Raw genomic sequence first — 18,191 nt, 5'->3', positions numbered from 1 at the left:
ATCACATTTTAAAGATTAGAATGTATGGAATGAATGGAATTGGAATATTAAAGTTATTCATCAAATGGGGGTATAGGGGGCTTTCTTTTCCTTATAATTTAGCTATAGCAAGTGAGTACATGGAAGAAAGATATATCAGGTTACAGTATTCCAGTGATTTTCCCATTATCTTTAACAGCTAATCTTCCAATATTGCTTAATTTGTTTTTCTGTGGCCTGAAGCAAAAGCTTCTGTTTACCAGTAGCTTAGTTACCCAGAGATCCAGGAGCTGTGAAGCCCAGTTACTGCCAGCCTGGCGTGAGCTTGCGCTTATAAATATCGCGCAGAACTTATTCATGTCTGCCGATGTGGCGGACCTCCTTCCACTGGCCATTATGTGTTTTTTGTGAAATGCTCCTTCAGTAGAAAATTTATTCTCATTTAGAGGAATCTGGAAAAAAAAAAAAGGAAGATGGAGTCAACTTCTGGTGACTTATGGGCAGTTAGAGTCAAATGTTTGAAAAATGGGGTTCTGAATCAGCAGAGATTTTACAAAGGGGCTGGTGGAACTGCATACAGATAGGTACAGTACTAAGATGCCAAGAAATAATGCTACTTCTATTACAGCTAATAAAAAAACTGCATTGCTAAATTCAGGGCTAGGAAGGTTAATGATGATACATTCTTTTTTAGTATCAAAGATTAACATGATAACTTGCATATTAAAGTTAATTCAGACACACTGCTAATGGGAGAGGCATACAAAATTAATTTCTACATCACCTCATAAATTATGATCACTCACTCTTCTCTGGCTGCTGCTCTTTGTCTTGGCAAGAGCTGCTACATACTTAGAGTGGGTGCACTTCAGATTTTAGTGAGGCATCTTAGGCTCCCTAAGCATTAGGAGAGCTTGGGGTGTGTTCCCTTCAGCCCTTGATCACTGCCAGTCCTCTCCTGGGTGTTTCCCTGCTGGGATGTGTGCGCTTCATCACCAGCCAGGTTGTTACTTGGCAGGGATTTTGGTTTTAATAATTAATGAGACAATGGGACTGAGCTGAGATGAGAAGAGGGTGGGAGAAAGAATGTGACAGAGGAGGGAAGAGCTGCTTTCTCTTCATGCAGATTTTCTGAGTAGAGCTGGGGATAGCATCTTTGGGTAACTGCTGTCTGGAGCTCTATTGAAGACCAAGCTCAACTGATGTAGGAACCCAGCCCAATCTTTTTAAGTGCACAGGGTCTGGAGTCTGAATGTCTCGGTGTGAGACCCGATGCAGTATCTCAGGCAATTTGCTTACTTCCCCGAGCCTCACTGTGTACACCTGTTGAACAGGGAAAATAATAATATTTGCCTGATAGCAATGTATATTTTTCATTTTGGTATAATTTACATATAGTGAAATGCACAAGTCTGAAGTGTTCAGCTCAGTGAAATTTTTGCATATATATGCACCCATGTAACCACCACCCATGTCAATATATAACATATTTCCATTAGCCAGAAAGTTACACATGGATGTTTTAAAAACTAAATAATGATAGCTTACACCTTTATAGTGCTTACCATGGGCCAAGTGTGCTGCTCTAAGTGTTTTACATGTATTAGCTTATTTCATTCTCACACCTTGGGAAGGGAGGTGCTGTTATTATCTCCGCTTTACAGATGAAGAAACAAAGGTATAGAGCGATTAAGCGACTTTCCCAAGGTCACACAGACAGTAAGTGAGATTCCTGCTAACATCCACACTCCACTCCACTGTTAACTGTATAGCACTGATCACAGGCCTGGTTCTTACTAAGTACATCAGAGGCAGGAGAATGGAGCCTCCTGAATGGCTGACGTTTCTGTCCATTCCTCCTCTTCACTTTGCCTTGTCCTGGGCTAGGAGGCTGTGCGTGATGTTCTAGCTGGAGAGTCCTTGAGGGAAAAGGCCAGGTGCATTGTGGGTACTCTAGGAATAGTCATTGCCTATCATGCCAAGAAAACCCTGCCGTCCAGCTCCCCATCAACTGGCACTACTTGGTCAAGTGACAGTGTGGACAAACTTCTTGGTTAGATCACCTGGACAGTTTGGACTGCTTAACTATCCTTGGCCTCTGTCTAAACCTTGTCCTTGTGATGATCTAAACATTTTACGTGAAAATCCTTTATGTTTCCAAGCCGCTTGTCTCCTTTGTCCAAGTCTCGTATTCGTGTACCCCCAGTCAGACCCCTTCAGACCCTGGATGTTGCTGCTTTGCTTTCTCCTCCTCCTCTTCCTTGTCTGTCTTATTTTCTTTCGCTTCCCTTTCCTTCTCCTTCTTTTTATTTCATCATGGTCTTCATGATCATCACCAAATAGACTTTAATAAGCTACTCTCTGCTAAACGCACTGCAATTGTCCGTTATAAATTCTTTGTGGGAGGCGCGATGTTCAGTGTATCTTTCATATAGTTGAATTCATGCTTAGACACTTGTGTGAGATCATTTTCAGACACATTTAGCCGGCTGTCCCTTTGACAGCTACATTTGAATGTCTTACAGGTACTCAAACTCAACATTTCCAAAATTGTATTCGTTCTGTTCCTGGAAACCTTCTCCTCTTCCATTATTTTCCTGCCAGTCATTTAGAGCCAGCCCTTAAATCTTCTTGTGCCTCATTTTTCACTTTCAGTTGATCACTAAGGCCTTTGCATCTTTCTCATATATGCCTTGAACCTGGTCACTTCTCTTTACCACTTGCACTCTGGTCCTATACCCCCGGGTGCAGTGGTGCTTGACATTTGCTAGGCACTCAATGAATATTTGTGCCTATGAAAAATGAATGAAAGTGCCGTGTAAGGACAAGCACACAGTCACGAGCCCTCCTCCGTCTACTGTTTTCATGTTTTACATGAGCACACAACACAGTCAAATGAGTTAAAACCATTAGGTTTCCTCAGGTTCTTTTCAGAGCTAAAAATCCTCAATTTGGTGTCAAAAGCAGCTAATCACTACTAAACTTAATGTAGGCCGTTAACATTAAAATTCAATATGAAAAATTTCTTTAAGAATTTAGTATCAGAAAAAGCCATGTTTCTTGCAAGGAGTTGGTTCTCTTCGTAATGATCAGCAAACTCTAGAACTTGGATTTCCTCTGTTGTCCTGAGAGTCTATCACACAAGTCAGGAGCCACATTTGACGGGCAATTGGAGCCCTTATGTTAACTTTTACATTGGCATGTTGTCTTTGTTCTTTTACTCCTTTTTGGTCTAAGATAGCATAGACAGAAATACACATAACTAATAATAAATGTACCAACTTATGCCCCAAATAAAATATTAATGTCAATTTCATAGGAGTACAATTTGAGATTCATCAGCAGAGGCTGAGCGTAATTGGAAATGAAGCACGTTACATTGTATATGTTTTTTCTACCGTTCCTGTCAATTGACTGGTTCTTTTCTTTATTACACTTGGCCTGCCCCAAGGGTAGGGACTGTATATTGTCCTCTCTTTGTACAGAAAACTCATTACATGTTGTTGGCTGATATTTATTCTCTTTACTTCCACGCATCTCACCCTTTCCCTAGTTTTCTCTTCATCGGCTTCCAGTCCAAACAGGATCTCTTTGATCCTCTCATTTAAATATTGAGCCTAAATCTGTGATTCATTTCTTAAATCACTCTTGCTTTGCGCGTTCCAGGGGAGAGGGCTCAGTTGGCTCTGTTGCAGGAATGGAGAAATGAGCGGGAAGAAGCCCCTGTCCCCTCAGGGCTGCCTCTGTTCTCCACCTTCTTAGCTGAGTGCTTTTAGAACAGAAAACCAGGCCAGGAGGAGAAATTCTTCCCATTTCCATTTTTATTTATAGGCGGGAAAATGGTAGTGATTTTTTTCCCCCTTCCTCTTTGAAGTTTGCTTTCCATTCTTCAGCTTATTTGGAATACATTATACTTCTCTGTTTTCCCTTTGTAATAAACAATGCTAGATTTTAAACACGTGGGGCTGTAAATGAGGGGGACCCCAGCCTCCTCTGCTTTGACGCCATTCTGGGGAAGGTGAGGAAAGGAGAAAATCAGATGATGATTAGAAACAATTACACAACCATTCCATTTTGCTAATTCTTGAATCCAGGAGAATTTTCTCATTTAATTCTCTGAAATGGAGGGCCGCTCTGTTAGCCTTAAAATGTAAACAAGAGGCTTTTAATGCGCGCTCTTCTCAGAAATGGAATACTGGCTGCTTATATTGATCCAAAACATTGCTGTTGATTTCTGTTGTTTTCGGTGTTTGTACGTTTTGTGATGGCAGCGGTATAGGATTGTTCATGTGAGGCTGGAGGATTGCTGGTAAGTGGTATTATTATTCTAAGTTGCAAACAGAAATGTGAAAGGATGTTGAGAGAAAGCTTGCCTGAGCTCTCTTTTAGCCTCTCCATATACAAAAGGGAACATGAAAATCTGAAGCATATATCCCAATCATTTCAATTTGTACCTGCCTCTTAGAGCTCAATTCTGAGTTTGCTATTTTAGACAACAGAGCACTTTGTTTGAATGATGCAGATAATAGCTTCAAGTCCATTTCATTCCAGCATGTCTGGACCAGGTGTATTGTCAAGTATATACATCAGCTACAGCCAAAGGAAAAGGAAGTTTCAACATCCTCTGCTTTGAACTCAAAACATCTTAGCTGTAGCATCAGATACCAATGCCTCACGACACATAATAATTACAACTGAAATTGTATAATGTTTTATTTGGATCTTCTTATGAAATAGGCATTGTAATCCCCATCTTTGGAGGAAGGGAGGTAAAATGACCTATCCAAGGTCACACAACCTGGCAGTAGTAAGACTGGATTCAGACCTAGGTCTCAAGACCCTCAATCCAGAGTTCTACCTACTTTCCTGTACCTGCCTCTGTGGTAAGGCGAAGCCAGGAATGGGAAGATATTGCAAGAAGGGCTGCTCAGGAGAAATGGTGAAGGCGCAGAAATACACGTATAGTTCTCCTTAAACACTGCTCCTGCAGCCCCCTGCTTCTGCCACCTGATTTCCTCAAGGATAGTACAGAATAATGAATATTGAAATAACCCTACACTAAATAGAGTTCTGATTCTGAGAGTTGGCTGAAGTATAGGCAGACAAGTCTCCCTCTCTGAAATCAGCAAACACACATTCATTCATTGAACACTTATTAGGATCCTCCTGTGTGACAGGCATTGTGCCTGGAACTGCAGGCAACATGACTTGATTGAGATTGGATACCTCACCCCAGGCTCTCATGTCTCTGAGGAAAAGTTCGTGAACGATTGAAGGTCATGATTGCTGTTTGCTAGCCAAGTGCAATGAGATGGGTAAACTCAACCAATTGTAGTTGAATAAATAGTTGATTGAATTAAAAAGGAAAGAAGTGAGTGGATGAAGACCAAGTCACTGAGTCCATGAATGCTCATTATTGTTTAATTCTTGGATTCTAGGATCGGAATTTTTTTGTTTGTGTCTTTATTCCCCTAGGACTGTAATACCTCCTAAAAGAAGACAAAAAAACAAGCCATTAAATAAACCAACCAACCAGAGTCTTGTTTTTTCTATATAAGGCCAGGTTAAGGGAGCTAACACATTCAAAGGGTGACTGCCTCTAGCTTGCGGAACCCAGGAGTTGGGAATAATTGTCTGTACTTATGAGTCTGTGAATAAAGTAGGAATAACATTGACAATGGAGTCAGACAGGTCTGCACTGGGATCTTACCGCTGTTGTGCTTATAATAGCTAAGTGACCCTGGCAAGCTCCTTGGAGCTCCTATTTTCTCATCTGCAAAATGGGGACAATGCAATATACAGAACCGGTTTGGTAAGGGTTAAATAAGTTCCCCGAATAGTGCCTGGAACCCAGCAGGAGTTCAACTTGATTTATCTCTCTCAAACTCAATATTCCATTCTCCCTCTCTTCCACTCCCAATAGATTTCTAGACAAATGGTTTCTGTCCTTTATTAAAATATATCTATTATAATGACCCCTACTTATGAGAAAACTCTGAGTATGTGACCACAGACTAACTCAGAAGAGTTAAAGGTGAAAGAGTTCTTGGTTAAGCAAATATTGGAATTCATGGAGCCAGGGAGCTGTGTGAGTCTGCAGAGCTGACGGGGCTGGGGAGACGGGATTAAGGGATTCTGTGTGGTGTGGTGCAGAGGAGAAGCAGTGGGTCAGAGAAGATAAACCCTGGAGGGGTGTGGCTGGTATTGACTGGTAGAATGGGTGTCCTAAGCGCTTATAAATTGATCTGAATTCCAGGTGTCACTGAATTGGAACCAAATGGGGACAAGGGATGTAAGACACAGTTCTTCACTGTTAAAAACCTACCTTGACTCCTTTCTCCTCTTGCACGAATTTGAAATGGAGCATACTGCTTTGATGGGAATCCTCTTTTAAAGACTGCCCAGTCTAGAGGCCACTTGGTCCCACCCCATGCTTTTCCATTGGCTTCTCCTTTCATTAGCCAGGGTTGGGAGGTGGGTGAGATAGTTTTCTAACCAGGCTGAGCTACACTCATCTGCTGTGGCATCGTGAATGTAATCATTCTTAGCATCGGGGAACAAATCAAATTTGGGGTCATGACTCCATTGGCCATAGCTGCACCTTTATTTTCCTGAAAGCACTTTCTATGGAGCTGGACTGTGGTTTAATGAGTAAACCGGCGGGGAGGGAGGAGGCTGGTCAGCAGTGGGAGTGTAAATGATCTCGGGAAGTGCGACAGGGTAACTGAAGGTGTGAGCACCTGTCAGAACACGCTGATTACACCCTAATAGCTTTCAGAGAGTGTGATGATGGCCCATCTCTGCAGCCACTTCACACCGTGGGAGACATGTGGATGGGAGTCTCATTACTGGCTGGTTGAGGCAATGAAATGGTCTCCATGATTAGACCCTGACTTGATAAACCCTAAAATGGATCTATTGTTCTCTCACTCAAATGTTCAGATGCTTACGCATCTATATAGCACATCTGATCCATCAACAAGACATGTTGGCTCTGCCTCCAAACTGTAACGCAAGCCTGTCCACTTCTGCCTGTCCCTCCTGCTGCAAACTAATCAAGCCTTCATCTTCTGTCCCCTCCACTGTTACAGTGAGGAGGCAGGATAGCTTAGTAGTTGTGAACATGGGCTCTGGAATCACATTGCCTGGGTTTAAATCTCAGCTCTACCTCTTACTAACTGTGTGATCTTAGACAAGTTACTGACCCTCTCTGAGCTTCAGTTTCCTTATCCATAAAGTAGACATAATGATATATGTCTTTATGGAGAGAATGCCTGGCAGAGAGGGAGGGCTCAATAAATATTAGACCTCTTCTTCCCCTCTACAAAAGCACCGTCAGTGTTCTCCTGCCTTCCTCTCTAGGTGTACGCCTACCCCCCATTAAAAATATAAAAACAAACAAATGGTTATCTCTACACAGTAGTCAAACTCCTTTCCATGGGCCACAGGGCCTGATGAGACCTGGTTCAGCCAAGCTCTCCAAGTTTGTCATCTCATTTTATACTCCCCTCTAATCTGACCTTGCTTGTCTGATTCCTCCAACATGTTAAATTCCACCCCAGGGCCTTTGCATGCCATTTCCTCTGCTTGGAATGCTTCTCCCCAAGACCTTTGTAGACCTTTTCCCTCTCACCCTCAGGTCTCAACTCAAGTGTCTCCATCTCAGAAAGGCTTCTAGACTGCCCTGTATGGAACTATCTTCCCTGACCCCCCAAACTCTCTCATGTTACCTACTTAATTGTCTTGCTGGCAACCATCAGTATTCATTGGTGTAGCAATACTATACATATACGTATATATACTTAAGGATATAAATATATTACATATAGACTATCAGAGCTTACAAATTATAATTAGTGTGAAACTTTTTGGACACAAACACTTGTGTCTTCTTAGACTTTCTAGCACTTATTTATCAGTCCCCTCTTCCTGCCATCACTATGCTTCTGAATGGCAAAACCCAACTTATTATAGGGCATTTGCTTATGGGTGTAGTGCAATATCATGTTTTTTGTTAAAGATAAAGGGTATATGGTAAAAAAAATAACATGATTTGGACTTTAAGTAGGTATCGAGGATAAAGTTCTGGAAGTGTGTTTCTCCTTTAGGATTTACTGCCTAATTACATTTTCACCCTTGTAAGGTGCCTGAAGAGGACTTTTACAGTTGCTGAGTTCTGGAATCTCTAAATAGGCTGTGTTAGTTTAGCTGGGGAGACGTATTTGGGCCCTGAGGGTTCATAAAGTGGAGATATACATCATGGTGGAGGCAGGCTGGAGGGGCAGTGAGTGATGCTTCTGGATGTTGTAATTAGGTGTGTTCTCAGGGAGGTAAGAAAAGTGAATCATGAGGAGCTGCTGAAGAATGTGTTGGAGGAAAATGCTAGCATAGTTGTAAAGGCTTGTAACCTGATCTGGAATATGAAGTTTGTGGGTAGTTATTGATTTCCCAGTGGGTGGAATTACTTTTCTTCGTGACACACCGGCTGGAGGAGGGAGGTTGTGAGAACAAATTGCTATCTGTCAGAGTAGAGTTGTGTGTGGAGGTCTTCCTTCGTGTCTTGCTGATTGAACCAAGTGGTCTCTGACATCTGCAAATGCTCCTTAAATCAAATGGAAGAAAAGTGGCCAAGCTGGGTTCAGACTGCTTAGTCTTGCCCTGGAGAATGTGGGGTTTCAATTAGGGGTCTTCCCTGCTTGCCAAAAGGCCTGGGGGTGGGCAGGGTGAGCCTCGACAACCACACGTTCCTCACTGTCCCACAAGAGGGTTGAGCTGAGCTAAATTCACCTTTCAGTCAATAGGAACTTGGCCAAAGCAGAATGTGTTTCACCTTAAAGCCTGTGAAAAATCGAACAGGATTGAAGAGTCGATTAACCCCCACTGGCGACAAAGTCAGGGGCTGGCCATGAGTGGAGTGAAATTCCAAGTGAAGACTGCCACAGGCAGGCTTAGAAACAGAGTAACCACATTAAGGACGTGACTCAGCTCCAACACAGACACGTTGCTGGTGTTTAACCTTCCTCCCCATAGTAAGAGAGGGGTTCCAGAAGGTTCTTAAGTCTCTCCATTATGGTGGTGGAACCAAGATGTACCTGGGATCGAAGATTGGCAGACATTTCCCTAGTGGGGCTATAGGGTGCCAGTCTCATCTTCATCTGTTTTGTGAATGGTTCTTTTGCTTGTCCCTCTCTCCACCTCAGCTTTGGGGAGGGGAGAGGTAATGGCTTCTCTTTGTGGGCATTGCGCTATATCTGTAGGCCTCTGCTGACCCTCCCTCAATTCTGGGATGGGTTACTTGCAGACTGGTGTAGGGCTGGCACTGAACCGGTACCTCTCAAAAAACCAACGTGGGACAATTACAGCTTTCGACCACAGCTTTGGGTCTCAGCTTCATTTCTGGCATGATAACAAGAATCTCACTGGTTTTCCTGTTACATATTCAATGACCACATAGTGTGATAAATGATAAGACAAAAGTATAGTCTGGATGCTACAGGAATACCGAACAGGGTCCCCCAAGTCAGAGTTGTGGTGTCAGGAACATTGTCCTAGGGGATTTGGCGTCTAAGTTAAGACATGGAAGGCAAGAAAGAGTTAGTCAGGTGAAGATGGGAGGGATAAGAGCATTCCAGGCAAAGAAAATAACATGCAAAAATTCAGAATCAGGAGAGGGAGAGACCGTGGCTGGGATGGTGTGGGAGCTGGAGGGTGGAGTGGTAAGGAAGGGCCTGGTCACAGAGGGCCTTCAGCTATGCCAGAAAGTTGATAAAACTCACTGTGAGGGCAATAGGTAGCACTTTAAGGAGAGGAGTCTGTGGTCAGGTTTGAATTTTGAGAAATTCCTGTTACTGAGACTGGAAGTATGGAGATGAGTTTGGGGGACTTAGAAGAGAGGGTGGAGGAAGCTGGCTTGGGGGTAGGATGGATATGACGTCGTGATGGAGTGATGTTGGGGATGGAGAGAGGAAGGAATCAAACGTGCTTGGCTGCCTCCGTGACTGGGAGTGTCTTCACTCTGAGAGCAAGCACAGGAGAAGAGCAGACCTGTGGGGACGACGGTTGGGTTCAGATGTGGTTCTTAGGAGTGTTTCCCTCTGGAGCTGTGGCTGTGGCTGTGGTCACAGGTGTATTTTTGGCCTGATGCACCTGAAAGCAGTTTTCAAAGTGCACAAAGACTCTCCATTTAGTTCTTTCTGTGGGGCTGATATTGCAGAGAAGGAGATGAGGGAAGGGACCATCTTATTTGAAGCATCCCGGAGTCATGAAATTATTGCAAAAGCATATCACACATCAAGAAAGCTATGAATTCAGGTAGTAGCACCTTCTGCCATAGGAGGGGAAAATTTTATCCGGGAAGGAAAAGAAACAGAGCCCAGAAACACTACATTTTCCTCTCTGCAGTCACTTTGACAAAAGAAAACTCCTTTCTGTGAAAATACAGAGTTGAGTAGCTCTGCGGGTTCCCAAGTGCCTGGTCTGAATTACAATTTGCACTTGTCACCTGATGGCAGATCTCCCAGCCTTTGTCAGACACCAGGGACCCAGGCTGGGTTTTCAGGTCTCTGATACTCATTGCCTCTGCCTAGAAAGATTGATTTAAGGCTCTGCAACATTTATCTTTTAAACCATTTGTGTTTGTTTGCTTGACAATCAAGACACAATTTAGAAATGCTGCTTCCTGAAGCTTTACAGACTAATATAATTTCACAACTCCAATTACAAATGAGAAAAATTATTTCATCTTGAGAGAGGAGCCAGACGTTTCTGAGAAATCATGGTTAACAAGAAGACAAAGTCCTTTCTGAAAAACAGGCCTCGTTATTAATGGCTTCCTCAGCTAAAATCTTGCTGACTTTCAGCACCAAGAGCCTTGGTCTTCTGAGGATGCTGTTTTTTGTTTTTTGTTTTTTTTTAAGATTGGCACCTGAGCTAACAACTGTCGCCAGTCTTTTTTTTTCTTTCTTTCTGCTTTATCTTCCCGAAACCTCCCCTGGTACACAGCTGTATATCTTAGTTGCAGGTCCTTCTAGTTGTGGCATGTGGGATGCTGCCTCAATGTGGTCAGATGAGCGGTGTCCAAACTGGCGACACCCTGGGCTGCTGCAGCGGAGCGCACGAACTTAACCACTTGGCCACAGGCCCTGCCCCTGAGGATGCTGGTTTTGATATCTGTAAAGTAGATGATTTTCAGGTTGATAAACCACTGCTTCTACTGGGGTCTAGTCTGCAGGTCCCACAACCTCCGTGGTTTGTAAACAATGCAAACACATCCACTGTCTTTCCACCTGGCAAATAGATTTACTTCCTCTGAACCTATTTTGTGGAATCATAAACTTTTGGATGGGGACTTAATCATTCAGTTTAACCCTTCAGCTGATACTTCGAATACCTTTTCATCATCCCTATCCATAGGCAGCTACCCACTGTTTAAATACTTCTAGAGATGGAGAGCTCACTATCAGATCTTTCCATGAGAATTTACTAATTTAGCTCAATTTTAAGTAGAATTTAGTCTAACACATTCACAGGGAGATCTTCAATAATATCTAAAATCTCCCAACTGGCCTTTTCCCTTGGAGTCATATCTTTGTAATGAGTTCTAACTGAAGTATCTCAACTAGAATACCAGCAGAATGAACTTTTAAGGAAAAACCTGAACTTAATTATTCCACAGCTCTGTTTTATGGCCAGTCCTAACAAGTTGCCACCCCCAAGAGCTAAAGGCACTAGATGTTTTCTTGTCTGCTTAAGTCTACTTCTTATCTCTGTTGGCTCTGTTGCTATGATGGGCAGACTGCCCCTGGCCATTCCCTCCCATCCAGGAAGAGTGACTGGCCCTTAGCAAACTTTCAGTAAACTTAGCAAGTCTTCAATTAGACTGACAGACTAAATGAATGAATGAGTTAATTAACTGCTTGAGTGGACTAACCCTTTATCTATCCTTACATATCTCGTTTCTATACGTCCTAATGATTCCATTGTACAGGTGGAGAGAGTTTTAAATGACTTTTAATTTTGAGTCACAAAAGACTGTTTTAGACTTGAAAACCTTGTCTTCTTATGCTTTAAACTCAAGATGATTGACTGCTTTTGATCTGGTTCTTACTACCTTCCTTCAAGGTCTTATCAAATCTTTGGCTTCAACAGAAGACAAGAATGTTGTGTCGGAAGATAGGAATCCAGGGGGCAGAACCCAGCACTTTTATTCTCATCGTCGTTGCTTGGACTACTGCTGTAGCATGTTCGCTGGTCTCTGCCCTTTGGTCTTTTCTTTGTCCAGCTACACTATACACTACAATGACATGAATCTCCTTAAAACACATCTTTTGTTGCCTCCCTTTTGCCCAGAGGACTGTTGAAGAAGAGTTTTTATTGTGTTTTAAATTTCCTTTTATTTTTACTTGCAAAATTAGCTTTTCGAAGAGGAGGACTACAATCCTTCTGGTTGGGTTTACTTATGACAACATCAGCGAAGGCAGACTTGGGAAGTTAAGTTTTGTGAAGTTGGTGAGGTCATTCATCTCCCAATGACAAAGAGTTTATAACTTCAAATGAACTCATCTATAACAGGCTTTCTAACACATGTAATTTCCTCTAACAAGCAAATGTTTTCAGAGTTACAAGATGTTTAGAAGATAACTTTTAAAACAAACTTCTGAATGAACATTGCAGGAAATTTTCTTACCCCTTTTAATAAATAGATCTGTACAAAAATTCAACCTTAGGGTGACAAGATATGGACTAAGTATAGATTTAACTTACATGTTGTGGTAATTGGTATGAAATATTATCCAGATTTTCTTTATCTCTCTACACAAAGGGTAGTGGCTAACGCAGTACCTTAGGTCCTTAGGTCAAAAATTTCTTGAGTCCAAATTAAGCATCGTTAAACCTGTGGCCTATGATTTCATCTATAATTTTAAGCAAACCTGAGTCAATATTTTGTTGCCTATAATTTTCTGTTTCCATAGAACTATAACCTAACATCTCTATTGCATTTAAGGACTTTCCTTTGAAATATCATCTTGCATTATTCTTCTTTCAAGAGACTATTCTACTTGTCAGATCTATGTACTCTAAATCACTCTCTGTTCCCTAAATCCCTACTCTTCCTACGGCAAAGTTATCTATTCATCAATGACCGTCTCTAATGACACCTCTTCCGTTCATTCAACCAAGATTTATTGAGTCACTACTATGATCCTGGTGCTGTGTTAGGCACTTATATTTAGTCTGACTCTCACGGAACTTACACATTGGTTAGATGAATGGACATTAATTAATTACACTAATTAGAATTTATACAAACTGACATTGGTGCTCTGAGAGAAGGGATGCAATTCTATCAAAACCTGTAAAGCCTTCCATCCAGAGATCATTTCTTCCTTCTGAAGCCTTGAGGGCATTTTATGCCAGTTGGAATTCTTTGGTTGTTGTGAGCAACAGAAAGCTACTTTGGTAAATTTAACTTAAAACAAATGTATTTGTAAGATAGGGAGCGGTTCTCAAAATCAGTCATCAGAGAGGAGAGACCCAGAAAAGCTCTGGGAGGGGAAGCAGCAGGCACCCATGGCAGCCTCCTCAGGGCACTTCTGTGCAGACAGCCGAGCTCCAAGAAAAACTAGACTCATTGTCTAGTGGTTAAGAGCACAGGTTCTGTAGTCAGACTGGATCCACCACTTACTAGCTGTGTACACATGGGCAAGTCCCTCTGTTTCCTCATCAGGGAAATGGAGAAATAATAGTATCTACTTCTTAGAGTCATTGGGAAAATTAATTGAGGGAATTCCCGTGAGACACATAAAACAGTGCCTGGCATGTTGTAAGCAATGTCAGCAATTACTGTTATTATAGTTCCCTCAAGATTAACATCTCAAGGGATCATCCTAATTAGGGTCAGGTGCCAGCTCTTGTCCGAAGGAGGGCAGGGAGCCTTACGACAGTATCCCTAGGATTGTAGCCCACAGCAGGGTGGCTCTCCAGAGTGAAACCAGGGTGCTGTGCCAGAAGAAGGTGTAGATGTTGGGCTGACAGAACAAGAGACTTCCTCTGCCTCTTCCCACCTTTATCTTATTCCGTCTTCTGTCATTGCTCTTTGTTTTTGTTGTTAATCACCTCTGTCAGATTTTAAGTATATAATGAACAAGAACCATATCTTATCTCTGTACTTCCAGAAATACAGTGCCTTCTACATCAACGGTGTTCAATACCTATTTGTTATATTGAATTAAAATGAAACCCTGGTGTATGTGATTCACATCTCAGCTCTAGAAGCATCTGGGTGGGGATGGCTTGAAAAATTTTTGGATTTTTTTTTGGTCCCTAAAGGTTTGCCATTTTCAAGAGAAATATAGAAACAAAGCTGTGTAGGATTTCAGAGCTTTCCAGAAATTTCCTGAAACAGCAATGCCAAGAGAGATACCTTTCTTTGCAAAAGTTTGAATTTATTTAAAATGAAAGCCATTCTGCACAAGGATGCATGTGGAAGGTTATTCACTTTTGTATTGTTTGTGCCAGTGAAAAATGTGCATCATAGAGGTATGACTAAATAACCAAATATATACAGAATAGAGGAGATTATAAAACAGCTACAAATAATTAGGCTGATCCCTATATATGTAGTAACATAGAAAGTGCTCCAAGAAATATTCATGAGTGAAAAAAGTCAAGGTACAGAAGAATACATACAGCATAGTCCCCTTTTGTAAAAAGGAAACAAAAACAAAATGAAACTACGCGTTTTATACTGATATGTACCTATGTAAAATATGTAAAGAGATCTGGAAGGTTTATCATCACAGTATGATATGTCTTGCTTAAATGAAAGGCCAAATCAAAATGATACTACATATTTCCTACTGAAACCTTTTTACATGTATATACATATATACATTTTTATATGTATGCACATATGTATGCATAGAGCAGAATAACTGGGCGCCTCTGAGGAGCAGGGGTTAGCAGAGAGACCAGAAGTGTGAATGATGTTCTAAGGAAATCTTAACCTAATCTTTAATATTTAAACTTTTTACAGGGAGAATATATTCATGAATTATTTATTTAGTGAAAAATTATCTAAAAAAAAAAAAATAAAGAAAAGAAAATGAGGAAGCTCAAATGCCTCTGAACTGCCTTCTTTCCAGAATGCCGGGACATTCTGCTTCCTGTCATCACCAAAGAACTGAAGGAGCTGTTGGAACAGAAGGATGAGATGCAACACCAGGTCCAGGAGAAAAAGTACTGTGTCGAATTACTCAACAGCATTTTGGAGGTCCTCAGCTGTCAGGACGCGGTGAGTCCTCATGATGATGTAGATGTCCTGGACTCAGACTAGGGCTCAGTTGATTAAGGTCTAAAATATTGATGCTGATGAATAGCAGTTGAAGTCTAAAGATAAAAGTCAATGGCTTGCTCAGCAGGCCTACTTTTCCAGTGACTAACCCTCATTGCTGTGAAAGATGGCTTGGGGACTGGAGTTGAGCGTGTGGCATTTTGTCACCATGTTTCTTATTGGACAGGCTTTCTCAGGGTGTAAATATTGACATATTGTGGACTTCTTAGATGGGCTTGCCCGTTTACTAAAGCCCTGGTTTGCAGGGGCAGGAGGGGGAGTTCCCTATGCCTACATGGCCAACACAACCTCTTTTCTGCTTTCTTAGCTGATTTACTATGCTTTTGTTTTTCTAGTTATCTTCTGCAGTGGTGACAATGGTTAACTCTTCTTGGATGAGCAGATTCTTCAGGCCTCGATTTTAGAGCTAGGGTGAGGAGTGTGATGGTGGTAGGGAGATGGCTTCAGCAGTGAAGCCAATGTATATTTGGTAGACATCATTCAGTGGTTAGGCAGGGATAGAATGCTGCCAAAGGGCAGAGTCTGCAGAAGATGATGAGGCAGATGGAGTGATGATAACTAGGTAAAGCATGAGAGGCAATGATTACACACAGGCCCTGAATTCTTAAGACTTGGAAGAGGGAGGTAAGGATTTTTGATTTGACTCAAGTTCCATTGGCAACCTCACTTTGACTAATGTCCTCAAGGTATCTGCCCCTAAATGGGCTGGTTTCAGAGGACTATGTAGACCCATACAACCAATAAAACTTTTCTAAGTATTTGTGTGAGCATTTCCCCCACCCTCTCTCCTCCCTAGAAAATCCTCAGAGAAGGGCTTTCTGGATGAACTGACTATGATTGACTACAATTCGAAAACTTTGCTGAGCAATATTCCCTTACGGTTTGTCTCCCATAGTCACCATTATTATCAATTTCCTTGTGTGTCTCTCTTTATCTCTTCCCTTCCATTCTAATTAAGCTTCTTCTTATCTCATTACTAGGTAAATGCAGTAGCTTGCTCCATTCATTCATTCATTCATAAATACGTATGATGCACCAGATATGTGCCAAGCATTGGGGGCACAAGGGCATGGTCTCTTTCTTTAAGAAAATCTTTACAGACATGTAAATAAGCAATATAATATAATATAATATAATATAATATAATATAATATAATACAATATAATATAACATAACGTAATATAATATAATATATCTATATGCCAACTACATGTGCTAGAGCTACAAAGAGTTTGAGTGTGTAAGCACTTTTGTTAAGAAAGCCTTCACAAAGGAAGCCAAGCTTCAGCTGGGTCTTTAAGGGTGAATAATTAATAATCACAGCTGCTACTTGATGCGGGGTCGGTGAGCCGAGGAGTCGAAAGAAAGATTTCTTGGACTCTCAAGGTCTGGCAGTGGTGCTCTTTTATTTAGAGAATAGTACAGAATAGCATGGTGACAGGACCCATGGGCAGTGAAGAGCTGCAGGCATGGGGACAGGGCCCATGGGCAGTCAGAGCTCCTGCTGCTGCTGCATGGGGACAGGACCCATGGGCAGTCAGAGCTCCTGCTGCTGCCCCGAGTTGAGGGTTAGGGCTAATTTTATAAGGCATGGGTACGTGACTTATTTTTACTGGAAAAAGAAAAGATGATGTAAAAAGTCATTAAATGATTTCAGTGCAGATGTGGTCTGGTTATTGTGCAGTCATATAACTTTAGATACGAATCTGGTCATATAGATCGGCATGTAGGTGAGGATGCCCTGGGCTTCTCTCCCTGGGGCAGCCCTAATTCATACCATAAAAAAATCCACCGGGTCATATAGTTTGGCATGTAGGCTAGGTCACCTTGGGCTTCTCTAGCTGGGGCAGCCTTAATCCATATCACTACTTATTTGCTGTTTTCTAGGCACTGTGCTAAATGCAGTCTGTGCTTTCCATCTGCTCACCCAGATTGGTGCTAAGGATTATTATTCCCATTTTATGGATGAAAAACCTGAAATTCATAGACTTAATGTTCAAGGCCAGACAACAAATAAATGGCAGGGTCAAAATTCAAACTCAGGTTGGTTAGACTCCAAAATCTGTGTCATCATGGACAGTGGGGATACAAAAGCATGGTCTTTTACCTCTCATTTTCTTTTATCCTCACCCTTGTTTCTTGGGGAGAGGGAGTGTAATACTCAAAAGCTTGGATACTCAAGATTCACTCTGTGGAGATGTCATGATGATGGTAGTGTTTTCGTAAGCACATTCACTATCTGGCTGTTGAACTGGTTCCGGTCTTTGCTATTTGATCTTAAAAAAAATTTTAAGGAAGAGTTTGGTCTTACTCTCTCTTATATGGTAGGGACATGAGGGTTGACCCATCATTTCTCCAGCAACATTCTAAAGAATGTTGCCTCTTCTTGTTGAAAAGAATTTACAATGTTTCTTATACTTCGGTAATGCTCAGATCCCATTTCATGGAGAAAATTCCTGGATCCTTGGGACTATGCCAGTGGATCCCACTATAAGTGAGGAATACACTTATAATGGCTAATTGCCAATTTCCTGATTTGAGTAGAATGGCCGCAGTTCACAGTTCTTTTGTTAAGCAGTGATGCTGAGGCTCTGCTCACCCCATGGTAGCAGCCACCTAGATGTCTAACCTAGTAAGTCATCATCACTTTGCACACTGGGTAATACCAGACACTGGTGAAAAGACACTCCTGTCCCTCACACCCTGGGCACTTGGGACTTCAAAGCCAAGAAGTGAGTGGGAGGCTCTGAGCTCCCCTTAGGGGATTGCGGCATCTGGACTTGAGGTGTGTGGGAGGTGTGGGGTCATTCTTTACTGTCTCTGAGTGCATTGCTTCCATAACAAATTCTGACTGTGGGG

The 18,191-nt window shown here is 41.9% G+C and overlaps 1 protein-coding gene across 1 annotated transcript in view; it reads left to right on the top strand.

Moving 5' to 3' along the window:
- The window catches only part of DOCK2 (dedicator of cytokinesis 2), a 406,061-nt gene that overhangs the window by 132,568 nt on the left and 255,302 nt on the right, over nucleotides 1-18,191 (top strand). The window contains exon 26 of the mRNA XM_014850884.3: nucleotides 15,123-15,271. Coding sequence (XP_014706370.1) covers nucleotides 15,123-15,271 — 149 coding nt within the window. The remainder of the gene's footprint in view (nucleotides 1-15,122; nucleotides 15,272-18,191) is intronic.

The sequence above is a fragment of the Equus asinus genome, chromosome 9 (genome assembly GCF_041296235.1).
Source record: "Equus asinus isolate D_3611 breed Donkey chromosome 9, EquAss-T2T_v2, whole genome shotgun sequence".
NCBI classification, from domain to species: Eukaryota; Metazoa; Chordata; class Mammalia; order Perissodactyla; family Equidae; genus Equus; species Equus asinus.
This window is presented reverse-complemented; position numbering and strand designations above follow the sequence as displayed.